Source organism: Chiloscyllium plagiosum, unplaced genomic scaffold (assembly GCF_037043375.1).
Source record: "Chiloscyllium plagiosum isolate Xiang-an unplaced genomic scaffold, Cpla_swu_hap1 HiC_scaffold_9, whole genome shotgun sequence".
NCBI lineage: Eukaryota > Metazoa > Chordata > Chondrichthyes > Orectolobiformes > Hemiscylliidae > Chiloscyllium > Chiloscyllium plagiosum.
The window spans coordinates 7,531,857-7,548,555 of record NW_028270147.1 but is presented as its reverse complement, the minus strand read 5'-3'; the positions used below and the strand labels follow the sequence as shown (position 1 = coordinate 7,548,555).

Sequence of the window (16,699 nt, the reverse complement as noted above, 5' to 3'; positions counted from 1 at the left end):
CTCCCACAGTCCAAAGATGTGCAGGTCAGGTGAATTGACCATGCTAAATTGCCCATAGTGTTAGGTGCATTAGTCAGAGGGAAATGGGACTGGGTGGGTTACTGTTCGGAGGGTCGGTGTGGGCTTGTTGGGCTGAAGAGCCTGTTTCCACACAGTAGGGAATCTAAAAATCTAGGTCTGGCAGCATTTGTGGAGAGAATTCCGAGTTAACGTCTCAGGCTGAGTGACATTTCAAGTCATGTGACCTTCCTTATAACCATTGTTTTGCCAAAGTATTTAAATGAACATTTACTTTCATATTCAAACTAAAATTTGTCAATTAATTCACACTTAATTTCATTGATTCTTCGTTTAAGAGTCTTTGAAGAATTTGATTAGTTTGCTTTAAAGTTTCCGTCCCTGCAGAGGATCCCAAAGAAAAGATTTTCAGTTTATCCAATCACCTTCAAGTAGAGGCCTTGAAAATAGGCTTTTGCTCATGGGCAATTTTAAAACATGTAAATTTTTGCCGAGAACCAAACTGAAAAGCCAAAGAACTGCGATTGCTGGAAATCAGAATCAAAACCAGAAATTGCCAGAAAAGCTCAGCGAGTCTGGCAGCATCCTGTGGAGAGAAAGCACAGTTAAGGTTTTGGGTCCAGTGACCTCTCTTCAGAACTGCTTGTAGAATCTGGAGAAGGGTCACTGCATCCGAAATGTTAACTCTGCTTTCTCTCCACAGGTGCTGCCAGACCTGCAGAGATTTTTGTCACATGCTTGTCGAACCCGAAATGGAAGAGTCTGTGGTGTAATGTGGAGGGAAGAATGAATTGGATAGTTATTGCAAAGAATGTAGGGCTGAACAGCCTTCATTCTGCACCACATGATTTAATGTATGTTTAGCGTTTCCTTCAGATCGAACTAAAAAGCCATTAATCGGTCCAACCAAGTCCTCACATAAGCACCTCTGTGTTTATTTTTTGTGCACTCTGGGTTTGCTGTGGGCAGCAGGATGGAATTAGCTTTGCTTTAAAGGAAATGCTTCAGACCACTTATATACAATTTAAACTACCCCAAAGTGCCCCTCATCTTAACATCCATATCTGTTTACAAGTAAGAAAAAGCAAGTAACTCATCGCAGATGTCTCGAGAGGAGCTGTGTACAGTTACCACACTGTACAATTCTAGAATCCTTCAGCTGGAACTGCCTCTTCCTGTGGGGAAAATGTATTTTTAGGTAAATATGCACACACACACACTTCGTTGAAGTGCCGATATTGATAAATTAAAACATCAGAGGGCAGATGAAATTAATTTGAGGTTTTGGGTATCTGCTTTTAAGCCTTCAATTAATGGATTTACTTTAATGATCTCTGAGGTTTAAAAGCCTGCAGTGTAATGTGATCTTGGGTGAAACGTGAGGACATAGGAGCTTGGTGCAGTGTGTTTGCAACAGGGACTGTCTTTTCGAAGCTGGGGGTTGACTATGACATGGTCTAATGTAGTCTCCTCTTTGTTCCCAGTCTGTCCCAGTTCAAAACTAAGCAGGGCCAGGGCAATGGTTCAAAGGTCTGTGGCACAGGTCAAACGGAGCTCAGCTGTCCATTTTCAAGCAAGTACTGGAGCTTTTTAAATACAGGTAGTTTTATAACACAATGGTTGCGTTCTTGTGCAACTCCATGTTATACAAAAATCGCACTTCAGAAACAGCCCTTAAAGTGTTGGCGATGTAATCGTGTTACAGCCAACACACGTTTTAAAAGTTCACGCTTTAGAAACAGTGTCTTCAATTCGTCAGTCGCGTTACAGTGAATTCTCATTAACGAAACGTGAATTATAGCAGAATGGCCTGCAGGCCAAAATTTGGTTTTAAAATAATCACAAAAAGGTTTCAGTGCAGAATGAGGCCATCATGTCTGCATCAGCTCTCTGAGCAATGTCACACAACCTGCCTTTTACCCGTAACATCCTGCACTTACAGATAATAATCCAATCCTGTCTGGATTAAATCTAGGTGGAAGTGGTTGTGGGTTTGGAAGGTGATGTCACAGGACCTTTAGTGAATTTCTGCAGTACATCTTGTAGATAGTACACACTGCTGCTACTGAGCGTCGGTGGTGGAGGGAATGGATGTTTGTGGATGAGGTGCCAATCAAGGGGGTTGCTTTGTCCCGGATGGTGTCAAGCTTTTTGAGTGTTGATGGAGCTGCCCCCATCCAGGCAAGTGGGGAGTATTCCATCACACTCCTGACTGGTGTCTTCTGGATGGTGGATAGACTTTGGGGAGTCAGGAGGTGAGTTACTCACTGCCGAATTCATAACCTCTAACCTGCTCTTATAACCACTATATTTATATGGTGAGTCCCGTGGAGTTTCTGGTCAATGATAACCCTTAGGATTTTCATAATGGGGGATTCCTCATGACCACTTTCCTACGTTTTCCCCCAAATCTTTGATTCCCCTATTGATCGAGAAGCCAGACGATGATGAGCTTTTGTCTTAAATTTACTTTTATTGTTACTTGTGAACTTACTTACGTCTTTTTGTCATTACTGTAGGCGCCATGGTCAGGTGACTTATATCACCCTTCATTGTATTTTTCTTGTAAAAGTACACGTGACAATAAATTCTATAAAATAAATTCCATAACTATAAATAAATAAATATCCCCTGCTGTCAAGATCTGGTTTGGTCTGCAAGTGACTCCACAACAATGTGTTTGACTCTCAAATACTCATTGAAATAGTCAACTGCACTTGAGGATAATTAGGGATGGGCAACAAATTCCGCTCTGACCAGCAATGCTCACATCCCATGAAAGAAAAGAGAAGATCTAAACAGAATTGGCATTGCAATGTATTTGATTGTTATGCTTGAAACATTGACTCTCCTGATCCTCAGATGCTGCCTGACCTGCTGTGCTTTTCCAGCACCACACTCTCGACTCTGATCTCCAACATCTGCAGTCCCGCTCAATCCCAATCTAATACAATTCTGAACAACCAAAAAATACCTCTCTTTTAGGGATGAGGTGCTGGAGAGGAAAAATGAATGCTCAGTGTGCTTGCATGACAGCCCTTTGCACACGGGTTTGAACTTTGGCATTATCCTATTCCAGTCCAAATTCCAATGATTCACCCATTGATTCACCCTGGGCTTTAGCAAGCTGAACTTTGACCCTTCCAGTGCTCGAAATGCTGAATGAATTGCCAACATTGTTTAAAATCTGTGTAACCTACCCTGAGTTGGAGAAACAGTTCCACAGCCCTTGCCCATGGCTCCAGAGCAGACGATTAAAAACTCGATTGAAGATGCGGTACAATCGAAGAGTTTCCACATCGTGCACCTTCCATACTTGCTGAAAGATGGAGCGGATGTTGGTCCTTACAATGTCCAGCACCTGAAAGCCAATTCACAAACACAAACACTCAACAATAACTAAGAGTCCATGGTACAAGGATCAAGTACAGTGGTGCCTCGGAATCCGACTTTAATTCATTCCAAGGGAGGCTGTTCGGATTGCGAAAAGTTCAGATTCCGAAACTATTTTCCCCATAAGAAACAATGGAAAGTGAATTAATCTGTTTCTGGACCCCAAAAAAAATTTTCAAGACACTTTTAACTGCAAGTATACATAATTAAGGAAAAATAAGATGAGTAAATAACCTAAATATCAGGTAATAATAATAAAAGCAAGAAATAAATGTACTAACATGAAAATAACTTCATTTACATGAGTGAGGAGTGCGAATGGTGAATGCACTTATTTGCTTCACTGCTCTTCTTGGGTGCCACGGTAAGTGCACAAGGGTGATAATTAAAAAAACAGCACAAGTCAAGGTGAAAACACGAGGCAAACTAGTGATGGACACATGAGAGGCGCTTTCACAACTACTTCCGGGATGGACTGAACAATGTGCGACCTAAACGGTACGTGGTGTTTGGATTCTGAAAATGTGTTTGGATTTTAGGCCAAAATTTTCTCGAAATAACTGTTCAGATTCCAAGTTGTTCGAGCAATAGGGCATTCGGATTCCGGGGTCACCACTGTATTTGATTTGATTTATTGACTTCATCTCATGAAGGAGCAGCGCTCCAAAAGCTTGTGATTTCAACTAAACCCGTTGGACTGTAACCTATGACATCTGACTTTGTCCACCCCAGTCCAAGACTGATACCTCCAGTTCATGATTTATTACCGTCGCATGTACCTAGGTGCAGTGAAAAGTTTTGTTTTGCGTGCAATACAGGCAGCTCATAGCAAACAATGTCATTAGGTAATAGAACAGAGCGAGGGATACAATGCGAGAGTTGCAGAGAAGGTGCACAGACAGCGAGGTCAACATTAAATTAAAAAGTTGAGAGACCCACTCATAAGTCTAATAACAATGGGGGAAGAAGCTCTTCTTGAATCTGTTGGGACCTTTCTGAGATACTATACAGGGGCTATGTAAATACAAAATACTTTCTTGCTCATCATTCATTTCAAACTCTTGCTATTCTGATCCAGCTCTGTGAACCATCAGCAGAAGGAGCAGCTGTGTGGGGGTGGTGGACAGGATCAGAGGCTGCGTTCAGGTGTTGTCGATACCATTTCAGTTTGAGAATGGATTGGGTAGATGGAGGCGCGGAAGGTAGAATCAGATCCGCTGACCAGGTTCACATAGTTAACGTGGACTTTAGCATGCGAGCGCTAACATTGTTGTGTCCATGGGGTGGCTTAGTAGTTAGCACTGCTGACTCACAGCACCAGAGACCCAGGATCGATTCCACCCTCGGGTGACTGACTGTTTGCACGTCCTCCCCATGTCTGTGTGGGTTTCCTCTAGGTGCTCAGGTTTCCAGCTTCAGTCCAAAGATGTGTAAGTTACGTCATGGATTGGCCATGGGAAATGCAGGGTTACAGGGATAGGCTGTGGGTTTAGGTCTGAGTGGGATACTTGTCAGAGGGTCGGTGTGGACTTGGTGAGCCAAATGGCCTGTTTCCACACTAGGGATTCTATGATTATCAGTGCATGCATCCAACATTAAATCTCAGCAACTAGGATTGAGAGATTTCAGTGATGGCAGATCTGATAATCCACAATTCGACTTTCCAGTCTTTTCCCCATAACCCTTACTGACTAAAAATGTGTCTCAGTCTTAAATATACTTCATGACCCAGCCTCAACAGCCCTCTGTGGTAAAGAATCCAGATTCACTACCCTCTGAGTGATAACATTCCACCTTTTCCCTGGCCTACCTGTGACTCCAAGTCCATTGCAATGTAGTTGACTGTTAACCACCCTCTGGGCAATTAGGGATGGGCAAAACATACTGCCCAGCAAGCAAGACTCTCATTCTTTAAATGACTTTGAGGCCGATATCCCTTCACCAAGTCACCCTTTATTTACATGTGACTTGGAGATAGTAAGGGCTGCAGAAGCTGGAAGTCAGAGTTGCTAAACAGTGGAAAGGCACTGCAGCGTCAGAGAAGCAGGAAAGTCGCCTGGGGTTGGGTCGGCACTCTTCATCAGCTGGGGGAGTCAGTGGGTTTGAAATGGATGTCAGTGCTAAGTCAGTTACCAGAGATGTCCAGGAAGGGTCCTACCCCGAAACATTGACCTTCCTGTTCCTCCGATTCTGCCTGACGTGCTGTGCCTTTCATGCTCAACGTTTTATCAACCTTATTCATACATGCACAATACACCGACTGTACCCAGCCAGCTCGGAGTCAGTCCCTGATATGAGGAGATTCCAAACCTCCTGTTTATTTGTTTATTTTTTCTACTGCCAAGCAGCTGGAGAATCACCTGTTCATATTGGTCAGTCAGGGCTCCCTGGTTGGCCCAGGTTAACAAGCCCAATCAAGGGTCCCACGGTCAATAAGATCTACCTGGCTCCAATCACTACAAGGCATGCCAAAGAGCTTTGTAACCGGGAGAGCCTTTCTGAACAACAGTCACTGTATTGTGCAGAAAACGTGGCTGTGTGCGTGTGCGCAGGAGGCCCCCACAAATGTCAACGTGACGAGTGAGTAGATAATCTGTGTTTTTGGTCGGGGGATCAATATTGCCCAGAATTCCCTCTGCCCTTCTTCAAAGTGATGCCACTGGACGGTTCATGCTTCTCCCGATGGGGCCCCAGACCAAAACAGTGTGAAACCAACATGGCGGACGCTCTCCCAGGTCACTGAGAAAATCAGTCTTAATCTGTAGACAGTTTTCCGTGTTCCTCTTGTATTTCAGCTGCATGTTAAAGTTTACTAGCTCCAGTATAGTATCCAGATGTGGTGAACAGGAAGCTGGGCAGCTGGAGTACAGAACTTTGTCTGCTTTCCAGTGAAGCACAGCGTGATGCCTGGTTAACATCCCCAATAAACAAAAACTTTACCATTTGGCCCTGATATTGTGGAGGGGGAGTGGGGAGGGGTGGAGGTACACTGAAGGGGAAGCGGATAATTACAACATTACTTTAAACAACATCTTAAGCTTTTATTGACGGTGTTAAGAACACTCCATCAACCAGTGGGAGGGACTGTGTCTCTCCAAACCATTACAATCAAATGTCTTTGACTCTGAAGAGTTTGTAAAAGGGAAACTTTGTGTTATATCTCCTTAGGAAGTCACAATGATTCCAAGAATGGCACTGATTGACAAGATCACTGTCAGATTATATTGGCCGAATTGCTTATTCCATTACGCTGAGATCTGCCTGAGAGGCTCCTAAAAGGGTCTCAGAATGGATACTTCCTCAGCACCTGAAACTTTATTTTCCATATCTATTTCCAGGAGCTTCCAACATGTTCCCTATGACAGACATTAAGCTCCCTGGCCTGTCGGTTCCTGCCTGCTGCCTCCCTTACTTTTTTGAATAAAAGTGTAACACCTGCTGGTTTAAATCTAATGGAACCTTACCTGAATGTGGGGACTGTTGGAAAATTAAAAACGATGCATTAACTATCTCACTAACCACTTCCTTTAAGACCCGAGAGTGAAGTCCATCAGGAGTCAGGCACTTGTCAGCCCCGGCTCTGACAATTTACTCCATTCCCATTCCAGCCTCTGACTGGAACTCATTCGATTCTCCCATTCTTCACCTTCTTCACTTCTTATTCTTCTCTTTTTCTTTCTTACAATGCTTATTTTTCCCACCATATTTCCCTTTAACTCCCAGTATCTGGCAAGGGACAATTCCCAGCCTCCAGAGGATGACGCCCAGAATGGAAGAGCAGTCTCTCAGTGTAACACAGCGTCCTCTCGGTGTGACACAGCGCCCTCTCTCGGTGGGACACGCGTCCTCTCGGTGTCACACAGCGCCCTCTAGGTGTGACACAGCACCCTCACTCAGTGTGACACAGCACCCTCTCGGTGTGACACAGCGTCCTCTCGGTGTGACACAGCGCCCTCTCGGTGTGACACAGCGCCCTCTCGGTGTGACACAGCGCCCTCTCGGTGTGACACAGCGTCCTCTCGGTGTGACACAGCGCCCTCTCATTGTGACACAGCGCCCTCTCGGTGTGACACAGCGCCCTCTCAGTGTGACACAGCGCCCTCTCGGTGTGACACAGCGCCCTCTCGGTGTGACACAGCGTCCTCTCGGTGTGACACAGCACCCTCTCGGTGTGACACAGCGCCCTCTCTTGGTGTGACACAGCGCTCTCTAGGTGTGACACAGCGCCCTCTCTCGGTGTGACACAGCACCCTCTCAGTGTCACACAGCGTCCTCTCGGTGTCACCCAACACACTCTCTCAGTGTGACACAGCACCCTCTCTCAGTTTGACACACAACACCCTCTCTCGGTGTGACACAGCGCCCTCTCTCGGTGACACACTACACCCTCTCTCGGTGTGACACAGCGCCCTCTCTCGGTGACACACTACACCCTCTCTTGGTGTGACACAGTGCCCTCTCTCAGTGTCACACAACACCCTCTCTCAGTGTGACACAGCGTCCTCTCGGTGTCACACAGCGCCCTCTCGGTGTGAATGAGTGCCCTCTCTCAGTGTCACACGCGTCCTCTCGGTGTCACACAACATCCTCTCTCAGTGTGACACAGCACCCTCTCTCAGTTTGACACACAACACCCTCTCTCGGTGTGACACAGCGCCCTCTCTCGGTGACACACTACACCCTCTCTTGGTGTGACACAGCGCCCTCTCTCAGTGTCACACAACACCCTCTCTCAGTGTGACACAGCGTCCTCTCGGTGTCACACAGCGCCCTCTCGGTGTGAATGAGTGCCCTCTCTCAGTGTCACACGCGTCCTCTCGGTGTCACACAACACCCTCTCTCAGTGTCACACGCGTCCTCTCGGTGTCACACAACACCCTCTCTCAGTGTGACACGCGTCCTCTCGGTGTCACACAACACCCTCTCTCAGTGTGACACAGCGCCCTCTCGGTGTGACACAGCGCCCTCTCGGTGTGAATCAGCGCCTTCTCTCAGTGTGACACGCATCCTCTCGGTGTCACACAACACCCTCTCTCAGTGTGACACGCGTCCTCTTGGTGTCACACAACACCCTCTCGGTGTGACACAGCGCCCTCTCGGTGTGACACAGCGCCCTCTCTTGGTGTGACACAGCGCCCTCTCTCGGTGTGACACAGCGCTCTCTGGGTGTCACACAGCGCCCTCTCGGTGTGACACAGCGCCCTCTCGGTGTGACACAGCGTCCTCCCGGTGTCACACAGCGCCCTCTCGGCGTCACACAGCACCTTCTCTCAGTGTGACACGCGTCCTCTCGGTGTCACACAACACCCTCTCGGTGTGACACAGCGCCCTCTCGGTGTGACACAGCTCCCTCTTGGTGTCACACAACACCCTCTCGGTGTGACACAGCGCCCTCTCGGTGTGACACAGCGCCCTCTCTTGGTGTGACACAGCGCCCTCTCTCGGTGTGACACAGCGCTCTCTGGGTGTCACACAGCGCCCTCTCGGTGTGACACAGCGCCCTCTCGGTGTGACACAGCGTCCTCCCGGTGTCACACAGCGCCCTCTCGGCGTCACACAGCACCTTCTCTCAGTGTGACACGCGTCCTCTCGGTGTCACACAACACCCTCTCTCAGTGTGACACGCGTCCTCTCGGTGTCACACAGCACCCTCTCGGTCTGACACAGCGCCCTCTCGGTGTGACACAGCGTCCTCTCGGTGTGACACAGCGCTCTCTAGGTGTCACAGAGCGCCCTCTCGGTGTGAAACAGCGTCCTCTCGGTGTGACACAACATCCTCTGGGTGTCACACAGCGCCCTCTCGGTGTGAAACAGCGTCCTCTCGGTGTGACACAGCGCCCTCTCGGTGTCACACAGCACCCTCTCGGTCTGACACAGCGCCCTCTCGGTGTGACACAGCGTCCTCTCGGTGTGACACAGCATCCTCTCGGTGTCACACAGCGCCCTCTCGGTGTGACACAGCGTCCTCTCAGTGTGACACAGCATCCTCTCGGTGTCACACAGCGCCCTCTCGGTGTGAATCAGCGCCCTCACTCAGTGTGACACGCGTCCTCTCGGTGTCACACAACACCCTCTCTCAGTGTTACAAAGCGCCCTATCGGTGTGACACAGCGCCCACTCGGTGTGAATCAGCGCCCTCTCTCAGTGTGGCACGCGTCCTCTCGGTGTCACACAACACCCTCCCTTAGTGTGACACAGCGCCCTCTCTCGGTGTGACACAGCACCCTCTCTCGGTGTGACACAGCGCTCTCTAGGTGTCACACAGCGCCCTCTCGGTGTGACACAGCGCTCTCTAGGTGTCACACAGCACCCTCTCGGTGTGACACAGCGTCCTCTCTCGGTGTCACACAGCGCCCTCTCGGTGTGACACAGCGCCCTCTCGGTGTGACACAGCGCCCTCTCGGTGTGACACAGCGCCCTCTCGGTGTGACACAGTGCTCTCTAGGTGTGACACAGCGTCCTCTCGGTGTGACACAGTGCTCTCTAGGTGTGACACAGTGCTCTCTAGGTGTGACACAGCGCCCTCTCGGTGTGACACAGCGTCCTCTCGGTGTGACACAGCGCTCTCTGGGTGTCACACAGCGCCCTCTCGGTGTGACACAGCGCCCTCTCGGCGTCACACAGCACCCTCTCTCAGTGTGACACGCGTCCTCTCGGTGTCACACAACACCCGCTCTCAGTGTGACACGCGTCCTCTCGGTGTGACACGCGTCCTCTCGGTGTGACACAGCGCCTTCTCGGTGTGACACAGCGCTCTCTAGGAGTGACACAGCTCCCTCTCGGTGTGACACGGAACACTCTCGGTGTGACACAGTGTCCTCTCGGTGTCACACAGCGCCCTCTCGGTGTCACACAGCGCCCGCTCTCGGTGTGATACAGCGCACTCTCGGTGTCACATAGCGCCCTCTCGGTGTGACACTGCTCCCTCTCGGTGTGACACGTGTCCTCTCGGTGTGACACAGCGCCCTCTCGGTGTGACACAGCGCCCTCTCGGTGTGACACAGCGCCCTCTAGGAGTGACACAGCGCCCTCTAGGTGTGACACAGCGCCCTCTCGGTGTGACACAACGCCCTCTCGGTGTGACACAGCGCCCTCTAGGTGTGACACAGCCCCCTCTAGGTGTCACACAGCACCCTCTAGGTGTCACACAGCACCCTCTCGGTGTGACACAGCGCCCTCTCTCGGTGTGACACGCGTGATCTCGGTGTCACACAGCGCCCTCTCGGTGTGACACAGCGCCCTCTAGGAGTGACACAGCTCCCTCTCGGTGTGACACGCGTCCTCTCGGTGTGACACAACGCCCTCTCGGTGTGACACAGCGCCCTCTAGGTGTGACACAGCCCCCTCTAGGTGTCACACAGCACCCTCTAGGTGTCACACAGCACCCTCTCGGTGTGACACAGCGCCCTCTCTCGGTGTGACACGCGTGATCTCGGTGTCACACAGCGCCCTCTCGGTGTGACACAGCACCCTCTAGGTGTCACACAGCACCCTCTCGGTGTGACACAGCGCCCTCTCTTGGTGTGACACAGCGCCCTCTCTCGGTGTGACACAGCACCCTCTCTCGGTGTGACACAGCGTCCTCTCGGTGTGACACAGCATCCTCTCGGTGTCACACAGCGCCCTCTCGGTGTGACACAGCGTCCTCTCAGTGTGACACAGCATCCTCTCGGTGTCACACAGCGCCCTCTCGGTGTGAATCAGCGCCCTCACTCAGTGTGACACGCGTCCTCTCGGTGTCACACAACACCCTCTCTCAGTGTTACAAAGCGCCCTATCGGTGTGACACAGCGCCCACTCGGTGTGAATCAGCGCCCTCTCTCAGTGTGGCACGCGTCTTCTCGGTGTCACACAACACCCTCCCTTAGTGTGACACAGCGCCCTCTCTCGGTGTGACACAGCACCCTCTCTCGGTGTGACACAGCGCTCTCTAGGTGTCACACAGCACCCTCTCGGTGTGACACAGCGTCCTCTCTCGGTGTGACACAGCGCCCTCTCTCGGTGTGACACAGCGCTCTCTAGGTGTGACACAGCGCCCTCTCGGTGTGACACAGCGTCCTCTCGGTGTCACACAACACCCTCCCTCAGTGTGACACAGCGCCCTCTCTCGGTGTGACACAGCACCCTCTCTCGGTGTGACACAGCGCTCTCTAGGTGTCACACAGCACCCTCTCGGTGTCACACAGCGCCCTCTCGGTGTGACACAGCGCCCTCTCGGTGTGACACAGCGCCCTCTCGGTGTGACACAGCGCCCTCTCGGTGTGACACAGCGTCCGCTCGGTGTGACACAGCGCTCTCTGGGTGTCACACAGCGCCCTCTCGGTGTGACACAGCTCCCTCTCGGTGTGACACAGTGCCCTCTAGGAGTGACATAGCTCCCTCTCGGTGTGACACAGCTCCCTCTAGGAGTGACACAGCTCCCTCTCGGTGTGACACAGCGGCCTCTCGGTGTGACACAGCACCCTCTCTCGGTGTGACACAGCGCCCTCTCGGTGTGACACAATGCCCTCTCGGTGTGACACAGCGCCCTCTCAGTATGACACAGCACCCTCTCGGTGTGACACAATGCCCTCTCGGTGTGACACGCGTCCTCTCGGTATGACACAGCGCCCTCTTGGTGTGACACAGCGCCCTCTAGGAGTGACACAGCGCCCTCTAGGTGTGACACAGCGCCCTCTAGGTGTCACACAGCGCACTCTCGGTGTGACACAGCGCCCTCTCTCAGTGTGACACAGCGCCCTCTCGGTGTGACACAGCGCCCTCTCTCAGTGTGACACAGCGCCCTCTCGGTGTGACACAGCGCCCTCTCGGTGTGACACGGCTCCCACTCGGTGTGACACGCGTCCTCTCAGTGTGACACAGCACCCTCTAGGAGTGACACAGCACCCTCTCGGTGTGACACAGCGCCCTCTCGGTGTGACACAGCGCCCTCTAGGAGTGACACAGCGCACTCTCGGTGTGACACAGCCACCTCTAGGTATGACACAGCGTCCTCTCTCAGTGTGACACGCGTCCTCTCAGTGTGACACAGCGCCCTCTCAGTGTGACACCGCGCCCTCTCTCGGCGTGACACAGCGCCCTCCCTCAGTGTGACACGCGTCCTCTCGGTGTGACACAGCGCTCTCTAGGTGTGACACAGCGCCCTCTCGGTATGACACAGCGCTCTCTCGTGTGACACGGCTCCCACTCTCGGTATGACACGCGTCCTCTCGGTGTGACACCACGCCCTCTCTCGGCGTGACACAGCGCCCTCCCTCAGTGTGACACACGTTCTCTCGGTGTGACACAGCGCTCTCTAGGTGTGACACAGCGCTCTCTCGGTGTGGCACAGCGCCCTCTCTCGGTGTGACACAGCGCCCTCTCGGTGTGACACGGCTCCCACTCTTGGTGTGACACAGCAACCCCTCGGTGTGACACAGCCACCTCTAGGTATGACACAGCGCCCTCTCTCAATGTGACACGCGTCCTCTCAGTGTGACACAGAGCCCTCTCGGTGTGACACAGCGCTCTCTCGTGTGACACGGCTCCCACTCTCGGTATGACACGCGTCCTCTCGGTGTGACACCGCGCCGTCTCTCGGCGTGACACAGCGCCCTCCCTCAGTGTGACACGCGTCCTCTCGGTGTGACACAGCGCTCTCTAGGTGTGACACAGCGCCCTCTCGGTGTGACACAGTGCCCTCTCTCGGTGTGACACAGCGCCCTCTCGGTGTGACACTGCTCCCACTCTCGGTGTGACACGCGTCCTCTCAGTGTGACACACGTCCTCTCGGTGTCACACAGCTCCCTCTCGGTGTCACACAGCTCCCTCTCGGTGTGACACAGCGCCCTCTCGGTGTGATACAGCGCCCTCTCAGTGTCACACAGCTCCCTCTCAGTGTGACACACATCCTCTCGGTGTCACACAGCTCCCTCTCGGTGTGACACAGCTCCCTCTCGGTGTGACACAGTGCCCTCTCGGTGTCACACAGCGCCCTCTCGGTGTCACACAGCACCCTCTCGGTGTGACACACATCCTCTCGGTGTCACACAGCTCCCTCTCGGTGTGACACAGCTCCCTCTCGGTGTGACACAGTGCCCTCTCGGTGTCACATGGCGCCCTCTCGGTGTGACACAACGCCCTCTCGGTGTGACACAGCTCCCTCTCGGTGTGACACAGCGCCCTCTCGGTGTGACACAACGCCCTCTCGGTGTGACACAGCGCCCTCTAGGTGTCACACAGCGCCCTCTCTCGGTGTCACACAGCGCTCTCTCGGTGTGACACAGCTCCCTCTCGGTGTGACACAGAGCCCTCTCTCGGTGTGACACAGCGCCCCCTCGGTGTGACACAGCACCCTCTCTGTGTGACCCAGCACCCTCTAGGTGTGACCCAGTGTCCTCTCGGTGTGACACAGCACCGTCTCGGTGTGACACAGCGCCCTCTCGGTGTGACACAGAACCCTCTAGGTGTGACACAGCACAGTCTCGGTGTGATACAGTGCCCTCTCTCAGTGTGACATGCGTCCTCTCAGTGTGACACAGCGTCCTCTCGGTGTGACACAGCGCCCTCTCGGTGTGACACGGCTCCCACTCTCGGTGTGACACGCGTCCTCTCAGTGTGACACACGTCCTCTCGGTGTGACACAGCTCCCTCTCGGTGTCACACAGCTCCCTCTCGGTGTGACACAGCGTCCTCTCGGTGTGACACAGCGCCCTCTCGGTGTGACACGGCTCCCACTCTCGGTGTGACACGCGTCCTCTCAGTGTGACACAGCGTCCTCTCGGTGTGACACAGCGCCCTCTCGGTGTGACACGGCTCCCACTCTCGGTGTGACACGCGTCCTCTCAGTGTGACACACGTCCTCTCGGTGTGACACAGCTCCCTCTCGGTGTCACACAGCTCCCTCTCGGTGTGATACAGCTCCCTCTCGGTGTCACACAGCGCCCTCTCGGTGTGACACAGCGCCCTCTAGGTGTGATACAGCTCCATCTCGGTGTCACACAGCGCCCTCTAGGTGTCACACAGCGCCCTCTCTCGGTGTGACACAGCGCCCTCTCGGTGTCACACAGCGCCCACTCGGTGTGACACAGCGCCCTCTCGGTGTCACACAGCGCCCTCTAGGTGTCACACAGCGCCCTCTCTCGGTGTGACACAGCGCCCTCTAGGTGTCACACAGCGCCCACTCGGTGTGACACAGCGCCCTCTCGGTGTCACACAGCGCCCTCTAGGTGTCACACAGCGCCCTCTCTCGGTGAGACACAGCGCCCTCTAGGTGTCACACAGCGCCCTCTCTCGGTGTGACACAGCGCACACTCGGTGTGACACAGCTCCCTCTCGGTGTCACACAGCGCCCTCTCTCGGTGTGACACATTCCCTCTAGGTGTCACACAGCGCCCTCTAGGTGTGACACAGCGCCCTCTAGGTTTCACACAGCGCCCTCTCTCGGTGTGACACAGCGCCCTCTAGGTTTCACACAGCGCCCTCTCTCGGTGTGACACAGCGCCCTCTAGGTGTCACACAGCGCCCTCTCGGTGTCACATAGCGCCCTTTAGGTGTCACACAGCGCCGTCTCGGTGTCACACAGCGCCCTCTCGGTGTGACACAGAGTCCTCGCTCGGTATGACACCGCGCCCTCTCGGTGTGACACAGCGCCCTCTCTCGGTGTGACACAGCGCCCTCTCGGTGTGATACAGTGCCCTCTCGGTGTCACACAGCGCCCTCTCGGTGTCACACAGCGCCCTCTCGGTGTGATACAGCGCCCTCTCGGTGTCACACAGCGCTCTCTAGGTATGACACAGCGCCCCCTTGGTGTGACACAGCACCTTCTTGGTGTGACACAGCGCCCTCTAGGAGTGACACAGCGCACTCTCGGTGTGACACAGCGCCCTCTAGGTGTCACACAGCATCCCCTCGGTGTGACACAGCCACCTCTAGGTATGACACAGCGTCCTCTCTCAGTGTGACACGCGTCCTCTCAGTGTGACACCGTGCCCTCTCTCGGCGTGACACAGCGCCCTCCCTCAGTGTGACACGCGTCCTCTCGGTGTGACACAGCGCTCTCTAGGTGTGACACAGCGCCCTCTCGGTGTGACACAGCGCTCTCTCGTGTGACACGGCTCCCACTCTCGGTATGACACGCGTCCTCTCGGTGTGACACCGCGCCCTCTCTCGGCGTGACACAGCGCCCTCCCTCAGTGTGACACGCGTTCTCTCGGTGTGACACAGCGCTCTCTAGGTGTGACACAGCGCCCTCTCGGTGTCACACAGCGCCCGCTCTCGGTGTGATACAGCGCACTCTCGGTGTCACACAGCGCCCTCTCGGTGTGACACTGCTCCCTCTCGGTGTGACACGTGTCCTCTCGGTGTGACACAGCGCCCTCTCGGTGTGACACGCGTCCTCTCGGTGTGACACATGCACCCTCTAGGTGTGACACAGCGCCCTCTCGGTGTGACACAGCGCCCTCTCAGTGTGACACAGTGCCTTCTAGGTGTGACACAGCCTCCTCTTGGTGTGACACAGCGCCCTCTAGGTGTGACACAGCGCCCTCTAGGTGTGACACAGCTCCCTCTCGGTGTGACACGCGTCCTCTCGGTGTGACACAACGCCCTCTCGGTGTGACACAGCGCCCTCTAGGTGTGACACAGCCCCCTCTAGGTGTCACACAGCACCCTCTAGGTGTCACACAGCACCCTCTCGGTGTGACACAGCGCCCTCTCTCGGTGTGACACGCGTGATCTCGGTGTCACACAGCGCCCTCTCGGTGTGACACAGCACCCTCTAGGTGTCACACAGCGCCCTCTCGGTGTGACACAGCACCCTCTCTCGGTGTGACACGCGTCCTCTCGGTGTCACACAACACCCTCTCTCAGTGTGACACGCGTCCTCTCGGTGTCACACAGCGTCCTCTCGGTGTCACACAGCGCCCTCTCGGTGTGACACAGCGTCCTCTCGGTGTCACACAGCGCCCTCTCGGCGTCACACAGCACCTTATCTCAGTGTGACACGCGTCCTCTCGGTGTCACACAACACCCTCTCGGTCTGACACAGCGCCCTCTCGGTGTGACACAGCGTCCTCTCGGTGTCACACAACACCCTCTCGATCTGACACAGCGCCCTCTCGGTGTGACACAGCGTCCTCTCGGTGAGACACAGCGCTCTCTAGGTGTCACAGAGCGCCCTCTCGGTGTGAAACAGAGTCCTCTCGGTGTGACACAGCATCCTCTCGGTGTCACACAGCGCCCTCTCGGTGTGACACAGCGCCCTCTCTTGGTGTGACACAGCGCCCTCTCTCGGTGTGACACAGCGCCC

The 16,699-nt window shown here is 53.9% G+C and overlaps 1 protein-coding gene across 1 annotated transcript in view; it reads right to left on the bottom strand.

Annotated features, from left to right (window-relative positions):
* The window catches only part of ttll7 (tubulin tyrosine ligase-like family, member 7), a 331,613-nt gene that overhangs the window by 36,650 nt on the left and 278,264 nt on the right, over positions 1–16,699 (bottom strand). Inside the window, exon 19 of the mRNA XM_087990253.1 lies at positions 3,219–3,379. Coding sequence (XP_087846379.1) covers positions 3,219–3,379 — 161 coding nt within the window. The remainder of the gene's footprint in view (positions 1–3,218; positions 3,380–16,699) is intronic.